General features: G+C 48.9%; 1 protein-coding gene across 1 annotated transcript; it reads left to right on the top strand.

Moving 5' to 3' along the window:
* Positions 1-2,070: 2,070 nt before the first annotated feature.
* ZNF333 (zinc finger protein 333) lies at positions 2,071-19,867 on the top strand (the record flags this gene model as incomplete). Its single annotated transcript, XM_080819503.1, has 8 exons — positions 2,071-2,109; positions 3,048-3,171; positions 12,865-12,956; positions 14,187-14,345; positions 14,912-15,038; positions 15,472-15,567; positions 16,365-16,441; positions 17,142-19,867. 8 exons carry the CDS (start codon positions 2,071-2,073, stop codon positions 18,237-18,239), a joined length of 1,812 nt encoding a protein of 603 aa, XP_080675629.1. The 3' UTR covers positions 18,240-19,867.
* Positions 19,868-20,213: the final 346 nt, after the last annotated feature.

The following is a 20,213-nucleotide window of genomic DNA, read 5'->3' as shown; positions in this document are numbered from 1 at the left end:
TGAGGAAAAAAATTAATTCTGGAAGAAAAGTAGACTTCAGATTTCAAGTAAGGTATTTATTGTTAAAAAGCGCAAGTTCTGCCTTGCCTTTTTAGAAAGACTTAATATTGTTTCTTAAAGACATCTGAAAACTAGTGTTGATTTATGTTGCATGAAGAGGCATTTTAAATCATTTTTGTATTTGATTTTGTGGTGTTACATTAGTGTCTGTGTGTCTGTGCAGGTGCGTGCCTCAGGCTGGTAATACTGAATTATTCTTGGGGAGTGTTTGGCACATTTCCATTGGGGACGCCCTCTGTGAACTGGGCCTTGTACAGGGGGAAACAATATGATTGAAATAGATACCATACTTGCCTCTGTGGAGGTTTTATTCTGCCTTAAATTAATCATGACCAGGGTGATATGGAAACATGGAACAGGAGAACTTGGAGAGGTGGTCAGGAAAAACCCCTTACAAGGGACAAATGTTTGAATCTCCCAAATGAGCTGCATATAGCTAGACAAGAGGTTGGGCTGTGGGCTAGGAGTAGGGAGGAGATTTGAGAGAACATTCCAGATTCGCAGCCTCTCAGGCAGGACAAGGCCTGGTGTGTTCTAGGAGTTGAGAGAAGAGAGACAGCTAAAGTACAGAAAACAAATTGTGGAATGGATGAGCCAGGCTGGAGAGGCGGGCAGGGCCCTGAATGCCTGGGTCAACTTTGGACCTTGTTCTGAGGCCATTGGGAAACCTTCAGTTTTTAAAAATTTTTATGTATGTATGTAGGCTCCACGCCCAGGGTGAAGCCCAACGCAGGGGTTGAACTCACAACCCTGAGATCAAGACCTGAACTGAGATTCAGAGTCGGATGCTTAACCGACTGAGCACGTAGGTGCACCGCCACTGAGTTAGTTTTTTTTTTTTTTAAGATTTTATTTATTTATTGGTGAGAGAGAGAGAGAGAGAAAGAGCACATGAGCGAGCACAGGCAGACAGAGTGGCAGGCAGAGGCAGAGGGAGAAGCAGAGAGCCGGATGTGGGACTCGATCCCAGTATGCTGGAATCATGACCTGAGCTGAAGGCAGTCGCTTAACCAACTGAGCCACCCAGGCGTCCCACTGAGTTAGTTTTAAGTAGGAGAGTGACAGAGTGTTTGTGATTTAGACAAAACACCTACCCTGTGTTGAACATAGAGTTTAGGATGGACAAGAATTTGAGAGTTCATATACGTTAGTACTGGGAATTGAAATTGAGTTGGCCATAAATGGGGTGTCTGGAGAATCCATATATGAGCTAGAGTCAATTTAGGTCTCATGCTGGTATTTGGGGCCTAATGATGATTGCAGAATTGGCAAAGTTGGCGTGTTTGAGAGGCCATGCAGGAGGTGCAGTTGAGAGAACTTGGTTGATGTATTCTGTTATATGTTACAGAGCAGGGTTTGGCAAACTGTGCCAAATCTGACCCATTGCTGGTTTCCATAAAAACTGTTTTATTGGGACACATTTGTTTATGTGTTGTCTGTGGCTGTTTTTGTGCTACAACCACAGTTAAATTTTTGGCCCACAAATCCCAAGATATTAACTCTCTGGCCTTTTAAAGAAAAAGTTTGCCAGCCCCTGATATATAAGGTACTTAGTACATATCAAGTGCTGTGCTAGTGGCAGGATTAGGAGTCCTGAAAAATGTGGACACAGGTCTACTTTGGGAATGTACATTATAGTTGGAGAGGCAAAATCACCTCAACAAATAAATTAAAAATCACAACTTGATAAGAGGCAGTGGAGGAAAAGTAGAGGCTATTAGAAAGAGGTATTTTGAGAGAATATAAGAGGGGAAATAATCCTTTTATTAGATGAGAGGAACCACTAGAAATGATCGGGGGCTGTGGTCTGGCAGGTGGCTCTGGGCCCAATATGTTGCTTGTTGGGAAAGATTCCATGTTAGGGTTTTCACTGGGCTGCCTTGCTGGAGGCCCACAGAAGTAGAATTACCTGAGCCAAACCCCTGTGTGGGGATCTGCTTTCACCCTCACCTCACCCCCCACCTTTTTTTTTTTTTTTTTTTTACTTTGGTCTCTTTTATTGCAGGGAGGATGCCTAATGAGACCTTAAATCCTGGCGCTGGTGTCATGGTGAGGGGACTGGAGGAGTTGGAATGGTTGGGGGAGGAGGGCATGATCTGAAGGTCTCTTTCAGTGCCCAACCTCTGGATGGAACTGGCTTGGGAGGAGGGTCCCCACAGTGACCCCTGGGCTCTGTGCCTAATTTCGGAGTCTGACTGCAGAGTGGGGCTCATTTAGACTTGGCAGAAGCAGAGTTCCACACCCAGGCCATCCCTCGTGAGGCCTCCCAAAACACACGTATCTGTATAAATTTAAATTAATTAAAATTCAGTAAAATTAAAAACCCAATTTCTTAGTTGCCTGAGCCACATTTCTCAAGTGCTCAATAGCTACACGTGCTGGTGGCTGCCTTTTTGGGAATCACAGACATAGAACATTCCCGTCATCACAGAGTGCTCTGTCAGACCATGCTGCACTATAGGATTCTGAAATTAAAAGACCGTTAAGTTTCTAGGATGCAGTGGAAGCCCTATTTTCGCAGACATAAAAGATTACAAAACGCTTTCGTCTTGGGAGGGGATCTAGGGGTTTCATGCAAATTAAGTGATCAATGCCAGACTTTTGATGCCCTAAATAGTGTAGGGAAAACTCTCTAGAGCCCAGAATTAGACGCTGGCAGTCACTGGTGGTGTGACGTGACAAAGAGAGCCAAAGCTTACACTCTCAGATTTGTCCAACTGTTAAAAGAAAGGAAATGCTGTCTGCTCAGTTGGCCATCTGATCCCTGTCGCTGTCCCAGCTGTTTATACAGCACACCACCAGCCCTAGAGATGGGCAAAGAAATGGGCACGGCTGTGTGCCAATAAAACTTTATTTGTAGAAACAGGAGGCAGGTCAGGTTTGCTGAGCTCTGCTGTGGCAGAGCTGAATGTGCTCCCTTCCCCAGTGATAACCAGTTGTCCTTCAGGTGGTCCTTGCTGAGCCAGAATATATGTGTGTTGTTTTAGGAGTCAGTCACCTTCGAGGATGTGGCGGTGGGGCTCATCCAGGAGTGGGCGTTGCTGGACGGGGCACGGAGGAACCTGTGCCGATTCGTGACCCTGGACAAGTGTGGGACCCTGGCCCCCAGGGGTAAGGCTAGCATCAGGCTGGTCCTTCTCCCATGCAGGTGTCTAATGCCTTTTAAGGGCCAGCTGCACATCCTAGGAAGATGAGTGGGCTTCTGCAGGAAAACAGCTCCATCTACATTCTTCCAAATGCGTGGGTCTCACCGAACTTGGCCTTGGGCTTCAGGGCTTCATCCCTGAGGGGCAGAGGGGAGGGTGTTTGTGGTGCGCTGTGGGCCCTTGTGGAAGAGCTTCACTGAGTTCATTGGAAATTGGGTGTGATCACTTTGCTACCCCTGGCACTGGCTCAGTGCCAGGAGCTGAAGCCCATGTGGAAGTGGCAAGCCCACTGTGAACCCTCCCTACTTCCCTTAGCTTGTGTATTTTTATCCAGCAGTGGGGATTCCACCATGCAAACCCAGTCTGGGCTCCCGGGTGGGGCTAGACGAAGAGCTGAGGGCCCCACGGGTGTGGGGGTGTGTGTGTGGGGGGTGCCCACTGGGTGGAGGGGGTGTGTGTGTGTGGGGGGCCCGCTGGGTGGAGGGGGTGGAGGGGGTGGGAAGGGTCAGTCTGAGAGCATTTCAGAGGCCCTTTATCGCAAAGGGAAATGAGACTCTTTGGGGCGAGGTTTCTCAAGTGAGTTCCTGCGGTGGTTTTTCTCTTCTGCTAGCCTTTTCCTACTTCTCTTTGGTCTCAGAAATGATCTGTTCAAATGTCTCTCTTTTTTTTAACTGAGATGTTCACATACCATAGAATCCACCCTTTCAGAATGTACAACTCACTGGTTTTCAGTATATTCACAGAGCTGTGCCGTCTTCACCAGTCTCTCCTCTCCTCCCATCTGCTTTCTGTGTGCATGGATTTGCTTTTTCTGGGCATTCGGTATAAAGAGAGTCATAGAACATGTGGCCTTTGGTGTCTGTCTTCTTTTGTTAGTGTGATGTTGTCAAGTTTCACCCACATTGTAACGTGTGTTGGAGTTTTGTTCTTCTTTAGGGCTGAGTAGTGTTCCTTGTGTGGGTAGACCACATTTTGTTTGTCCATTTGCCTGTGGATGGACATTGGGTTTGTTTCTACTTTTTGGTTCTTGTGAATAGTGCTGTGAACATTCATGTACCAGATTTTATGTGGGTGTGTTTTCAGTTCTTTTGGGTTGACACTTAGGAGTGGAGTTGCTGGGTCGTTTACTGAGCTTTTTGGGGAACCACCAAAGTGCTTTCTCAGGTGCACACACCATTTTACGTTCCCACCGCTGGTGGCTGTGGGTTCCAATGGCTCCACATCATACCCACACTTACTGTCTAATTCCTCGTGCAAGGGAACATTTCTTTGTATGTTGTCTAATTGCCTCTTACTTGTTTCTCTGATAAGTCTGTCTTTGTGGCGACATCTGTCTCAGTCCCGGGAGGACAGAGTTTCTCATCCCCACCCCCTGCTCCTGTCACTGTCACATTCCACACACAGCTATACTCTTCAGCGTCTCCCTTTGCTCCCTGATGCCTTCTTCCCTTTTGGTACCATGCCAAGTTTAGGGTCAATATTTAAAAAGCGATATTTTAAAAACAATAATTAAATTCTTAAATATTTACTTTGGTCAATTTTATACCACTCTTTCTGAAAGACCTTAATTTTTTCTTTTTTTTTCTAATTCATTTTAGACTGGGCATCTCAACTTAAATCCAAAGCATTGACTCCTGTGCAGGATATTTTGGAGGAAAATTTGTCCCAGGATATGCAAATGGTAAGATTCATGGGGGATTATCCTTGTTCCCTGTCTTGAGAGAAATTGAGGAATTTGTGAGTTGGAAATGCACACCAGAGCCAGGAAGACATTTGGGGGCATTTCCAAGGACATGCCCACATGGTCTGAAGGGAGTGGCCACGACTCATGAATTTGGGCAAACCTTATTGTCACTCAAGACCCTTTCTCTTCGAATCCCGAGTAAACATTGTCATCAGTGTGAGTCAGACATCGATTGTGTGCAGTATGGTTTACTCCTCAATGGTCATGGGAAACTCCTGCCTTTTGGAGAAGCCCCATGGAAATCATGAATGGGAAAAAGCCCGAAATGTCCTTGAGCCCTCAAACCGCCTAAGCAAGGTGCACTTCTGAGTGTGCTAGAAGCCTGCCTCGACGGGGAGGAGAGCAGCCCAGGGCGCTCTGCGGGTGTTGGTGAGGTTTTTGTCGTCACTCACCCCTGGCCAGGAGCAAACTCTGCCTGGAGAAGATGATTCAGCCACATCCAGAATGGCTTCAGGAGGAACTCTAACCTAGACCTGACGAGAGAACCGTGGGAGAGAGGGTCGCCCTGACTATAAGGGACGTGGGAGAGCTGTTGCAGAGCCTTCCCCACTGAGGAGAGAAGTCGAGATCCTGCACCTGAAATGAACCCTTGTCACAGCGTGGCAGAGCCTTCAGAGCCAGGTGGCGCGTTCCAGTGCACGAGGGAACAGACTGAGCCCCGCTACTCCCACCTTGGTACTGAGTTCCTGCTCCCCCCCACTGTAGGAATTTCCAAGGTTTGGGTTCCAATTCTTGAGGATTTCCAAGATGAGGGTTAGGGTTTGGATAGAGGGACATACACAGCCCGGTTTCACTGCCAGGCTGGGCCTGTTTGTCCCAGGGCCAGTGAGATCTCTGGGCTCCCTCAGGCTGTCCCCCTCCACCCCTGTCATGGATGGTTTCCGTCTCAGGGTGTCAGAGACGCCAGCCCTGTGGATGGGGTGGCAGGGCCTGGATGGTAGAGACCTGCTTCATTGCTTTGCTCTGAGTGTGCAGAACCTTAACCCTGCACAGCCTGGTGTGGGCTGCAGGGTAGCTGAAGCCCTCACCCCTGCATGGCTCTCGTCAGACCCCAGGGCAGCTGAGACACTCCTCGCTGTCCACGTCCTCCTCACCGTTGGTTCACATTTTTGTTTAGGTGGAGATTGTCCTCCAGTAGCTGCTTGGGAAAGGGCTTGTTGCTTTGGAGGCCCTGAGGTCTGAAAATACCTCATTGGAGCTGCTGGATTGCAGGGGCCTCATCTGACAGGCTCGTTGCCGTAACCCCATGCAGAGCATTCTGTGTGTCATTACAGAGCCCTCAATTAATGCTTGTTCCATGAAGGCGCGAACGCAGGCACTCCAGGCTCTCACCGCCCCCATGTCTTGATTAGCAGATGGACCCTGTGAGGGAGGAGAACTCACAAACAGCTGTCCTCTCCAGTTTCTGTGGGCTCTTTCCCCTCAGTATGGGATTCCAGCACCTTCCACAGAGTTCCCCTCCCAGCTCAGCAGTGAGCGCTGAGTGTGGGAGAGGAGGGGGTTCTGCTGCATCTGAGCCTCAGGAAACAAGCAGTCACAGAATGTTTTGAACGGGCAGAGGAGGTCCACCTGGACACACATGTGGAGAAACTGAGTGGTTCATCCATGAAGACACACAGCCCATAAGTGGTACAGCCACATTTGGAACTGGGAGTCAAATCCAGGCCTAACCGCAGAGATTGCCGTCCTAGCGGCCAGGGTCTGCTGGCTGGGAATCCTACAACCTGGCAGGTGGTTGAAGGTGCTGGTGGTTCAGCTGGCCCTTCCGGGCATCATCGGGCCTCACCGCAACGACTGAGGCCCCCATGGCAGCTCTGAGGCCTCCCTGTCACGTGAGAGTAAGGCCTTGTGGCCTCCTTCTTAAGGCCAGCTAGGCCAGGGGATGGCGGGCACATAGAGGGCTGGAGACTGCTCCCAAGAAGAACCCCGAAACAGGCCGAGGAAGTGGTCTCCAGGCTCAGCCCTTCTACTCTCCCAGCCGCCCCCCCACCCTCCGCCCCCATGCCGTGTCCCCTCCATGCTGCTTCAGGGCAGGGGCGATACTGGCTTGCGTGAGCGTTGGATAAGGACAGGGTTCAGAGGATGGGCTGTGGATGGCCGGGCAGATGGAAAAAGCTCTGCGCGAGAGTTTGGTCCTGTGATTGATGGCTGCCAAATAAACAAACACAGACTCTAAGAAAACACAGAACAACATTTATATTCAGAACCTAGGCCTCTTAGCCTTTCTTCAGCGAAGCACTTTGCAGTGCCTCTGAGGGCCTGTGGCCTAACCCCCTTGCTGAACCCCCAGAACCAGAAAGGGCCGGGTTCACCTCTGCGTCTGTGGCGTGTTCAGTCCTTGAGACCCTCGGTGGCTGGTGCCTGCAGTGCAGTAGGGGAGTCACCAGGCCTGAAGCTGCCAGACCTACATGTCTGCCTTCTGACGGCACTACCCCAAAACTGAGGGTCCCTCGGGCCCAGAGCAGCTTCATTGCCACCTCTGTCCTGCTCAGTCCCCTCTGTGCCTTCTCCTGGGGGCTGGGCTGGACCTGAGGATGCCGATCAGGCCCACAATTGGAGACAGGGGGACACCTTTGATTCCAGAGGACTGTCTGCCTCTCTGGGTGTCACCTTGGTCTTCTGGAGATACAGTAAACCTGGGAGGATGTTTGTTGTGAGGGCCCAGCCCCAGCCAGGAAGGCCCGCGGTTCAGCATTTTTGCCCATCACCCACCCTGAGGGACCTGCCCCATTTTCTTCCCATCCACCACCAAGTCCTTTGGGCTTTCCCCCCAAGATATAACTTACCTCTGACTGCACCTGTTGTCCCCAGTGCCACCACCCTCCCCAGAGCCACTGATAGTTCTCCGGGACCCCTAGAACTGCTCCCCACAGGCTCCCATTTCTGCTGGGCCTCACCCTGGATACGGAGGCTAGGGACATCCCTTAGAAATGCAGGTCCGGTCAGACACCTTCCTTGAGGGAGCAGCCACCAGTGGAGGAGAGTTCAGACCCTTTCTTCCACCACAGGGCTTCCTTCTGGGAATAACTTACTGACCGTGCGTCATGTGTGGGGGTCCACCTCCCCCCACTACCCCTCAGCCTGCTGGCCATCCGCACCCTCTTTGCTTTGTGTTTCCCCTGCTCCTGGAGGCTTCTCAGAGGTTGCCTCCCCAGCCCGGGTCCCCTCTCCATCTCATTTTGAGGTTGAAATTCTATCACAGTGATTAGTTTTGTACCCAGATTAATCTGGACAAACTACATCGGGTGTGTCTCAGTTTTATCAGTGTGTTGCCCTGAGCAGGGTCCGAGTTGCAAATTCAGTCAGGGTGAAGAGCTGCGAGCGGACTCCATGGACTGTGTGACTCTGATCTGTCCCTGTCGCTTTGTCTAGGGGCTGAAGGCGGCCGTGCAGATTCAGAGGGTGGCCATGCCGGTGCCTGCACTGGGTGTCCCTGAGCCGGGGATGGCCGGGGATTCTGGTGAGTGAGTGCCAGGTGAAATCGGTGGCCTGGGGGTCTGGGAACTTGCATCCCCGTCTTCCTTTCCTCCGACCACAGGCATTTCCCTGCACCAGAAGGAGAGAACACATAGTAAAGTCACGTTACCATTCTTTATGCATTCAAGGGGAAAGGTGCTTTCTCAGGATTGTGGGCTAGGAATCTTTTTGGATTTTCTGTTTTGGTCTTTGGTCTTTCTGTTAAGAAGGAGCAGACCTCCTTCACCTGGGGCCAAGTCCACAACTCTTTTTGGGTAAGGTTAAAGTCTCCATAGTTATGTTGATGCTGAAAATGATAGTTGAATTTACTGTAAGTGGCATGTTTTAACTGCGCTTATAAAGAATTTACTATAAATGGATATGTTTTAACTGAGTTTATAAAGAATGAGGTTAAAACAAACCATGTGTCCTGAGAAGGGGGGGGGGAATTAATTCTGGAGGACAAATAACCCCTTTTAGCTATAATTGGAGGGCATTTGTTTCCTTCCATCTTGCCTTCTAGTGAGAATAATAAACTTTGTTTCTGAACAGTATCATCCAGTCTTGCATTTGGAATCTCTTTTATCATCAACAGGAAGTAATTCTTAGATTATGTAATGTGTTGCTCTTATGTGTATTTTTGGTAAGCTTTCTGGGCAAGGCTTTGCCTTGAAGTACTCTTGAAGTACTTAGGGTACTGCACTCTCAAAGTACTTACTCTTCATAGTTGGCCCACCTGTGGTGAGGTGGGCACTGGGAGACAGTCTCAAAACATGTCTCCTTCCTGGGCGGTCAGATTTTTCAACGAAGACCAGAATACAATAGAAGCGTGCCCCATCTTGCGGGCAGAGAGGAGTTTCTGGAAATTGGAAGACCCATGGAGACCATGGGTTCTCAACTGCAGCACTACTGAACGTTGGGACCGGATCCTTGTCAGTGGAGGGGCAGGTCTGTGCTCGGTAGCAGTGTCCCAGACCTCCACCCACCAGACGCCGGGAGTGTCTCTTGTCTTGTTCCGCCAGGGGGCGCGGTCCTAACAAAGTACCACAGACAGCGTGGCTCAACCACAAAACTGGTTTTCTCATAGTTCTGGAGGCCAGAAGTCTGAGATCAAGGGATTGGCAGGGTTGGTTTTTCTCAGGGCTGTGACCTGTTCAGGCATCTCTCCTTGGCTTGTAGGTGGTTGTCTTCTTGTGTTTTCATTTTGTGTATGTGTCTGTATTCAGATTTTGTTTTCGTACAAGGACACCAGTCATATTGGATTAGGGTCCACCCATCTGACCTCCTTTTAATAATGACCTCTTTAAAGATCTCATGTGCAAAGATGCTTGTATTCTGAGGTACTGGGTATTAATCAGGACTTCATCCTGTGAGTTTTTAAAGGGACACAATTAAGCCCATAACAGCCCCTAGTCATGACAGCTGAAAATGTCTCCAGAAGCTGTGGCTGGTCCCTACCTCCCTGTACCCCAAGATCATATGCTGAAGTCTTAACCTCCCATGTGACCATATTGGATGGAGGCTGAGCCTTTAAGAAGCTGGTTAAGGTTGCATGAGGTCATGAGGAGGGAGCCCCAAAACCATAGAATGGGTGTCCTTATAAGGAGAGACACCAGAGCTCTCTCTAGGAAGACTGCTCTCACTAGCCCAACCACGTTGGCTTCCCGCTTTCAGACTTCCAGCCTCCCGAACTGTGAGGAAGTAAATTCCTACTGTTTAAGCCGCCCTGTCTCTGGGATTTTGTTATACAGCAGAGCTGACCGAGATACTTGTGAAGGGAGCAGAGGGAAGGGGAGAGTGGTGTGAGCTGACTGATTGGGCTCCGGATCATTCAGGGCCTGGAAGCATGGGAGGAGATCCCGGCTGTGTGCTCAGGCTGCCAGGAACTAGGGATGTGTTTGGGTGAGAGGTGCCATGCATCTGCGGCTTTAGCAGAACTCTCCAGCACCTGGGAGGTGGCAGGACCTCCGGGAGGATCCAGGCGGTGGGTGGAGGCCGTGAGGAATGGGGTGGTAGTGGCCTAGACCAGTGGTGAGTGTGGAGTGTGTGTGGCGGGGTCCCTGAGACCACTCCTGGTTGTGGCCAGTCACTAGGACTCCCAGGCCTTGGCCCACAGTCGTACTCATGGTGGTGGTTTATGACAGTGAAGGGGCACAGAGCTGGAGCCTTAGCTGAAATCTGGGGGAGTCCAGGAATGAGCTTCTGGAAGCCTCTGCCAGTGGAGTCACACGGGACATGCTTAATACCCCCAGCAACAAGCTGTGACAACACGTGTGAGGTGATGTCTACCAGGGAAGCTCAGTAGAGAGTCGGTGCCCAGGTTTTTCACTCAGGGCTGGTCGTGTTGGCACCCTCTGCCCAGCATGAACCTGACTCCTGTTGGTAGGTGCCGGACTCCTGGAAGGGAAGCAGGCGTTCAGCACAAACCAGTGTTTGTAGAAACAGTTTAAGCAGAGTGAGCCCCTCTTACCAGTTAGGGTGGGGGAACCCTCTGGAGATCCATGTTCCCAAGGGCCAGCAGTCAGGCCTGTTGTGTTAATTCTTGTCTGCACTGTGGGGAATTGGGGAATGATTTAAGACACACCCAGGAGGTTGAGTTGAGATAATTTGCCGAGTCCTATATGCTTTCATTTACCAGACAATCCAGAGCATTCATTTGCCAAGCACAGTGTGGGGAGGGAGTGTAAAAGGAAAGGGAACCCAGGCTTGTTCTTCCAAAGCTTCCAATCCTGTGAGGGTGGCAGAAAGTACGTACCTAAGGAAGCCAAAAACCATGTGGTTACAGATAGATAGAGGCTGTGAGGAAAGGGGGAGAGTTCTTCTAGAGGAAAGAAGGACACCGGGGAGGGGAGGCACTTTGAGGGAGTGACCTTTCAGTGGATTCAAAAAAGAAAGGCCTGATGTGGCATCAGCCATGGTGGGGATAGGGGCAGGAGGAAAGGAAGTGGGGTGGGTGGGGATGGGGGGAGATGAGTGCTCCCTGTTGAGATACCATCACTGAGGTGTTTTTGTTTTGTTTTGTTTTGTTTTTTTGTTTCGTTTTGTTTTGTTTTTTGATTAATTGTGGGGTCTTTGGAGTGTCAGGGGTGAGATTTCCCATCTGAGGCAGGGATGTTCTGAGATCAGGGATGCTGGAAGGAGAACGGCTTTTGAGAATAAGGTGATGAGCACATTTTTGGGGGTGGGGGGCATGAGACAACAGAAATTCATGTCTCACATTTCTGGAGGCCTGAAGTCTCCAGTCAGGGTGTTGGCAGGGCCGTGCTTCCTTTGAAGCCTGTGGGGAGGCTCCTTCCTGGCAATCCCTGTTGTTCTTGGCTTGTAGCTACATCACTCTGGTCTTTGCCTGCGTCATCACATGGCCCTCTCCCATCACGTGTCCCTGCTTCTGTCTTTTCTCCTCTTCTTAGGACACCAGTCATACTGGGGTTGGGGCCCACTCCTCTCTACTCTGACTTCATCTTAGCCAATCACATCTGCAAAGACCCTGTTTCCAAATAAGTTCACATTTTGAGGTAGTGGGGGGTTACAACTTTATAATTTTGGAGGGACACAATTCAGCCAATAATGGTCTGCCCTCTGGTCTCTCTCCCCTCAAATTCATGTCCTCCCCATATACAAAATACAGTCAGGCAATCTTGACAACCCCAGAGTTATTACCCATTCCAGCATCAACTCTAAGTCCCAAATCTCATGAACTCAAGAAGTCCCCAAGTCCATATGAATCATCTAAATCAGGCATGGGAAGACTTGGGGTGTGGGCTCTACCATGTGCAAAATTCCTCTTTACCTGTGAACCTGTGAAATGAGAAAACAAGTCCTCTGTTTCCAAAAGACATTGGTGGGACACACACAAGGTACATGCTTCCTCTCCCAAAGGGAGAGAAAAAAGGGGTTATGGGTCCCAAGCAATCTCGAAACCCAGCAGGGCAAGTTCAAGGCCTGGTTGCAGTCCTCTGTGATGGCAGCAGCCCTTCCCCTCATCTCACTGTGGGTGTAAGGGGAATTCCCCAGACAGATGAGTGGGGACATGAGCTGATGGTGTGTAGGTGTGTCTGGAGTTCAGGGGAGAGAGTTAGCCAGGGTTTTGGGCCTGGTCAGGCTGGGTGGGAACTGATGCCCAGAGTGGGTGAGCCTGCCAAGGCAGAGGCTGAGGGAAGTGAGAAGGGTGAGGGATAGAGGAGGGTCTTGTACAGGAGACTAAGGAAGCTCGGGGGATAGTCACTTCAGGGTGGAGGGACTGGATCACCACACACGTTGACTGAATACCCACCAGGGATGGGGGGGGTCACTGGTGGTCTGAGTGAGGTGACTGTCCTTGGAGTGGTGGTGATTGTGAGTGAGTGGGAGGTAAGGAAATGGATGGTGAGTTGGTTGCCCACAGTGAGGAACAAAAACAGTAGGTACGTAGAGGGAAAAGCAGAGTTTTTTGGCTTAAATTGTGGCTCCCCCCAAAAGGGTATATTGAAGTCCTAATTAGCCACTGGTGCCTGGGCCTGTGCCTGGGACCACACTTGGAAATAAGTGTCTGCAGCTGCTATCGAGTTAAGGTGAGGTTGGGATGGGGGCCTCTCATCCAATGTGACTGGTGTCCTTTTAAGAAGAGAAACATGCATCTGCCTTTGGCTCAGGTTGTGATCCCAGGGTCCTGGGATCAGGTACAGCATCAGGCTTCCTGGTCAGCAGGGAGCCTGCTTCTCCCTCTCCCTCTGCCCCTCCTCCCTGCACGCTCTCTCTCTCAAATAAATAAATAAATAAAATCTTAAAAAAAAAAAAAGATAGAGAGGGGGAGAAACATGTCAGGGGGAGACAGAGACACCCAGGGGAGAAGACAGCCATGTGATGACAGATGCAGAGATTGGAGGGATGCAGCTGCAGGCCAAGGAGCACCCAGGGTTCTGGACAGCCACCGCCAGAAGCCAGGAGGAGGCAAGGAGGGATTCTACGCAGAGCCTCAGAGTGGTGCTCGGCTGACACCTTGGTCTTGGACTTCTGGCCTCCAGAACCGAGAGAGAATATGTATCTGTGGCTTTAAGCCTCTCAGTTTGCCTACTTTGTTATAGCAGCTCCAGGAGGGGAATACGTGGGTCAGAGATTGGACATGGTTCAGGTTTTCTTTCTTTAATCATCTGTAATTTATTGTATTTATTTGTATGATATACATTATTTTTTAAGTCAGGATTAATTTCTAAGGGGGAGTGTCCCGTCACAGGGTGAGGTGAGGGTGCAGGGAGACAACGGATGGTGTGGGGGAGTCACTTGTTGTCTGTAATAGGCCGAGCCAGGAGGCCCTGTGGGGATGGAGGGGTGTGGTTGGTTTGAAGGCAGGAAGGGGAGATGCTGCCTTCTCACAGGCAGACTTGGGGTGCTGGCAGCTTCTCTGTCCCCTACTTATGGTTAAGTCCTGGGGTTCTACTGGCCCCACATAGTGGGGCAGAGGAAGGTGCCAAGCAGCTAGGGAAGAATGCTGACCCAGGGCTGAATCAGGGGGTGTTGGGGGGTGCCCCAGAAACTCCAGAGTCTGTTGGTAAATTGAGACTGTGACTCCAGAAATTTGGAATGGAAAAAATGTGTGTGTGTGTGTGCCTGTTCTTCTCTGTAAGTGTATGTGCATGTGTATGTATGTTTTGTGTGTACATGTGTCTGCATGTTTACATGACGGCATGCATGTGTATGTGTGAGTGTGCACGGGTGCATAAATGTGAGTGCATGCAAGTGCATGTGTGTGTCTCTTATATGTGAGTGTGTGCATATGTGTGTGCACATGTGGTCACTCACAGTCGGGGTGGGAAGCCTTAGGACCTGTGGGTGTGCTCACGGGGCCTCCTGGCTTCCCTCCTCTCCGAGATGTAGCTCTGCTTGCCCAGGACCCCGCCTGGCTCCAGGAGAGCACAGAGGAGGAAGCCAGGGCACCGGGGGTACTGATCACCTGCCTGCAGGTAAGTAAGAAATCCCTGTGGCTCTTCTTTCTTGCTTGGGCCTTTATCCTCCGTGGCCTGGAACTTCTTCACCCCACAGGTCTGGTCTCCAGGCCTCCAGGCACTGGACCTCCTGTAATGGGTGTGTGTGTGGGGGTGTGTGTGGGACAACCCAGGCAGTGGTCTCACTACTTCATTCAGACCTTCCCTAGCTGTGGATACCTCCTTCTGCTGAGCATCAGGAGGGAAAACAGCAAGGATGTCTGCGGTCCTTGCCTCTTAGTTTTCATGGTCTCTCGGGGCAAACAATTGTCATTTACCAAATACTTCTCTCTTGCCTGCAACATGCTCAGGTCTGCTGGACACTGGAGCTGGAAGGGAATAAAACGGCCATGGTTTCCTGGCTAGTTGCCAATGGTTCAGTCCTTTGATGCCACATGTCTGGACGCTGTCCCTCAGGGAGGAACGAGTAGAAGGAGGAGAGTTCTGGTTCTGGGGTCTGAGCCAAAGGGCAGATTCTGAGACCTCAGAACTCCTGGTTCTGGTGAGGTGGCCCCTGGCTGAGCTGGGATGGGTGTGTGTTTCAGGAACCCGTCACCTTTGCTGATGTGGCTGTGTTGTTCACCCCAGAGGAGTGGATGTTTCTAGACTCTGACCAGAGAAGCCTGTACAGAGATGTGATGCTGGAGAACTATAGGAACTTGGCCTCCGTGGGTAAGGGCCGGCTCGTTGCTTCATCTACACACTCCTGCGACACCTGTGCATCCCGAGATGTGCTGGTTTGGGAAATCAAGAGGTGAAAAAACAGACAGATTCTGCTGTCATGGTGCTTACTGTCCAGGGGTTTCCTGTGGGAATGAAGGTCTCTCTGCTGCTCTCTGTTTCTCCATGGTTAAAAGTTTCTGGGCTTCTCAAGTGTCTCTCTGAGTGAGGCCCTGGGTTTTGGGGACTAGAGAATCCCATTGTTCTTTGGGACCCAGTGAGGGGGCTTTTACTTTGGTTCCTTAGTGAAAGAGCTCTGCCAGGCCCATGAGAATGTAGGCGGGCTCATTTTGCTTTTCCCGTCTCCAGTGCCCGTAGAGACTTCAGAATATCAACCCCGGTTAACGGCAGGCCCAGTCTGCTAACACCCTGCACCTTTCCACAGGAGATCAGCTAGGCAAACCCAGTACGCTTTCCCTTTCGGAGCCAGGAGAAGAGCTGTGGGCCCCTGAGAGAAGAACCTTCCCAGGAACCCGTCCAGGTGAGCAGCAGGCAGATCAGGGAGCAGCAGCTCTGATCACGAGATGAGTGTTAGGTTTGGAAATGGTCAGTAGGGGAAATGCTTCCATTGCCCTTGACAGAGCCGCTTTACTACTTCCTTTTTATCCATAATGCTCTACTCTGGTTTCATAGAACGATCTGTTCTGCCTCCTCTTCACATTTATCATGTCCATGTGTATAATTTATCATGTGTGTGTTTTATATGTATATAGCATGTGTATGCTTTGTCCAGTGCCTCCCCACCTGTGTGTTCTTGCTAATACTTTCTCTCCATTTCAGTCTCAATCTTCCTAGAACTCTTTCTTAGTAACTTATCTACCATTTCCATTCCTTGTTTCTATGGTTACGTGACTCCTTACATAGTCAAATACCTTAAAATTTCCTTTACTCTTTGATACATTCCTTCTCTTCACAATTTTCTCCCATAGTTAGAATCAGTATTTATATTTTATTTTTTAAGAAAGAGATGATTTATTTGTGAGAGAGAGAGTGTGCACACGAGTGGGGGGAGGCGCAGAGGGAGAGGAAGAGAGAGAAGCTCAAGCAGACTCCCCACTGAGTGTGGAGCCTGATGTGAGGCTTGATCTCACGACCCTGAGATCATGACCTGAGCCAAAATCAACAGTCAGACACTTAACTGACTGAGCTACCCAGCTGCCTCTAGAATCTGTATTTAAAAAAGAAAATCCGCATGTTCTCTGCTTAACTTTTTTGGTTGCCTTGGTCCCACAGTTTCTTTCCCTGTGTACTTAATTTTTCTATCCTTATTCATTCCAGAACCTCAGCATCAACCCCAAGATTCAGTTTCTCACCCAGAAATTTTTGCAGAGATTCCATCCACTGGCATGAAAAGGGTAAGGTGCCCAAGGGTTTTTCTTAGTCCTCTGTCGTAGGACAAGTCTGGGGTTGCTGTAGGTTAGAAAAGCAGCACAAGAGGGGCACCTGGGTGGCTCAGCGGGTTAAAGCCTCTGCCTTCGGCTCAAGTCATGATCCCAGGGTCTTGGGATCAAGCCCTATGTCGGGCTTGCTTCCTCCTCTCTCTCCCTCTGCCTGCTTCTCTGCCTACTTGTGATTTCTGACTGTCAAATAAATAAATAAAATCTTAAAAAAAAAAAAAGAAAAGAAAAGCAGCACAAGAGGCCAGAGAGGGAAAGATTGAGAGAGAGGAGAGAGAGAGAGATTCAAGGCAAGTGGTGTTCATGCAGGGGAAAGCAGGTTCTTGGGGGAGAGCCTATGAATGTCATGAGTTGGGGAAAACCCTCCATGTTGAACAAGGCATGTGTATTCCAGAGTTTCCATAGCAGCCATGTTTATAAATGTGAACAGACATCAAGTGTTTAAAACTTAATTTTGCCTCTAACTCAGCCAAACTGCGTTTAAGAGGCCTCCTGAATATAATGAAAACGACAGCTCTCTGTGGCAGAGCATCCACTTGAAGGGACTCGGGAGAAATGGTGCAGACACACTAAAGTGGTAAAAGCTTCAGCACCAGAAATGCCTTTTTCCTATGAACGTAATAGAGCCTTTGGTCTTCCTATTTTCCTCAATTGACAGGAGAAACCTCAGACTGGAGAAAAACTCTGTAATTACAGTGAACTTGGGGAACCCTTTCACGGCATCAAACCGCTTTTCCAGTACCAGAGAATTCATGCTGGAGGTGACCCCTATGAATGCCACGAGAGTAGAAAATCCTTCTTCCAGCCCGCTCACCTAATCGTGCCAGACAAAACCCGTCGTGGGGACAAAACCTACGTGTGTAACAAATGTGAGAAATCCTTCAGATACAGCTCCGACCTGATCAGGCATGAGAAGACTCATACTGCGGAGAAATGCTTTGAATGTCAGGAGTGTCGGCAAGCCTTCAAGTATTCCTCAAATCTGCGGCGCCACCTGAGGACTCACACTGGAGAGAAGCCTTTCGAATGTGCTCAGTGTGGGAAAACCTTCACTAGGAACTTTAACCTAATTCTGCACCAGCGAAACCACACGGGCGAGAAGCCCTATGAGTGTAAGGACTGTGGGAAAGCGTTTAATCAGCCATCCTCTCTGAGGAGCCACGTGAGGACTCACACAGGAGAGAAGCCCTTTGGGTGCAGTCAGTGTGGGAAAGCCTTCAGGGAGCACTCGTCGCTGAAGACACACCTGCGCACTCACACCAGGGAGAAGCCGTATGCGTGTAACCAGTGTGGAAAGCCCTTCCGGACGAGCACTCATCTGAACGTCCATAAGAGGATACACACTGGGGAGAAACTGTATGAGTGCGCTACTTGTGGGCAGGTCTTGAGTCGCCTCTCAACGCTCAAGAGTCACATGCGAACGCACACGGGAGAGAAGCCCTATGTGTGTCAGGAATGTGGGCGAGCCTTCAGTGAACCTTCATCCCTCAGGAAACATGCAAGGACACACACTGGCAAGAAGCCCTATGCCTGTCAGGAATGTGGGCGAGCCTTTGGTCAATCTTCACACCTTATTGTGCACGTGAGAACTCACACTGCAGGGAAACCCTATGAATGCAATCAGTGTGAGAAAGCCTTCAGGCACAGCTCTTCACTTACTGTGCATAAAAGAATTCATGCCGGGAGAGAGAACGTTAGGAGTGGTGGCCTGCCTTTATCAGTGTCCCATCCGTATAGCGGGTCCCTTGCTGAGTGACTTCCAAGTTTTAAAAATATATGTGTTCCAGGCTATAATCATCTCTTGTAGTACTTGTTTTAGCTACATCACATGTTTTGATACATATTTTCATTTTGGTTGAAATCCGAATATTGTCTTAGTTTCTATTATCACTTATTCTTTGGCCTATGAGTTATTTATAATTAGATTTTAAAACAACAGGACATGAGTGTATTTTTATAGAGGTATAATTACTTATAGTGAAATTCATAAATCTTAACTGTATAGTTGGAGGACTCTGACAAGTGCATACATATGTATATGTAATCAACATGCCATATAAGATATAGAACATTTCTATCCTTCTGGAAAGTTCCTGCATGTATATGGGTGGGTTTTTTTTTTTTAAATTTTACAGATTTTTGTTGGTTTCTAATTTAATTTCATTGTGAGCAGAGAATGTGGTGTTTATGTTATTGAATGTTAGGTATCTGTTTTGTTTTTGGTGTGGCGTATCCTGTTAGTTGCCTGTCAAAATTGCCCCTTCCTCCTTACAAAAGGACTTAGTTTTTTTGTTCAGATTGGTAATGTGCACTGTTAAAAAACCTCTATCTCTTGGTCCTTGCAGCTAGAGGAGCCCCCCCTCACCCCCCCTGCTGCCTGCCCCACAGTCCTGGCCTTTCTAAATATGGGAAGTTATTGGGTGTGATAGCTGGGAAGGATGTTGTAAAGGAATATTTATCTGGATCCCTCCACGTCTTGCCCTTTGTACAAACAGACATGATGTCTGGCACTAGAGGAGCTTCCTATGACCATGAGGGTAAAAGCTACAGGCTAAAGAGAGTGTGGCCAGAAGTCACACCAACCCATTTCCCTAGTTGGTGTCTTTGTGTGACTGTCCTGGCCTATTTTTCTGGACATCTTGTGATGTGAAAAAAATGCACTTCTTACTGGCACACGACATTGCTGTTTTGGGGACGGGTTGGGGAGGGTAAGGATGAGTTTATTATGACCTAATGAAGTATCTCACTGATGCAGTTAGTATAGGGTTAGTTTTCGTATATGCTTCATGGGTGGTTGAAATCAACATATTGTATTCTACATACATCCACTAGCCTGAGTATACTATTTGTGTTTCAGAATCTTCTACACATTTATATGTATTGGTCAATATCTTAGTCTGTGTGGGCTGCATAACAAAAATACCGTTGATCAGGTGACTAATAAATAACAGAACTTTCTTCTCATAGTTCTGGAGGCTGGAGTCCAAGATTAAGATGCCGACAGATTTGCTTTCTTGTGAGGCCTGCTTCATGGTTCATAGACTGCCATCTTCTTGCCCCGTCCTCACATGGCAGAAAGAGCATAGGAGCTCTGTGGGGTGTCTTGCAGAAGGATGCTAATCCCATTCATGAGGGTTCCACCTTATAACCTAATCACCTCCTGAAATCCCACCTCCTAATACCATCACAGAGTGGGAATTAAGCTTCAGAATATGAATTGGGGAGGGGCACAACATTCAGTCCATATCCGTCTTTGATCTGTGTATTGAGACAGCTATGTTAAGCTCTCCCACCATGATTAGTGAATAAATCTTGTAATTATTTCAGTTTTTAAATTTATATATTTTGAAGCAGTCAAATTAAATGAGATTTTTGATATTTAAGGTTTCCAGCAAATTGTTCCTTTTATTCTTCTAGTGACCATCTTTCTCCTTAGTGAGGAATATTCAATCATTCATTTTCATAACAGCAAGTCATTGTTTGGAGCTTACCGTTAACAGATAGTAGATACTAACAATGATACTTTGAGGTAGATACTATTATTATCCCCAGTTTATAGATGGGGAAACTCAGGACAAGCTCAAGGTGAGTTAACTAAGGTCATACAGGTGGTAAGTGATGGAGTCTGGCTCCAAAATCCAGGGGCTGTGCACAGTGCCTTACCCTGGGGGACTTTTCTTCCTTTATACCTGTTCTTATAGTCTGTTTTTGTGTGTTGTTGGTTTTTCTT

The sequence above is a fragment of the Martes martes genome, assembly GCF_963455335.1.
Source record: "Martes martes genome assembly, chromosome: 1".
Taxonomy (NCBI): Eukaryota; Metazoa; Chordata; class Mammalia; order Carnivora; family Mustelidae; genus Martes; species Martes martes.
Note: the sequence above shows the minus strand (reverse complement) of the source record. Positions and strands in the feature narration are given on the sequence as shown.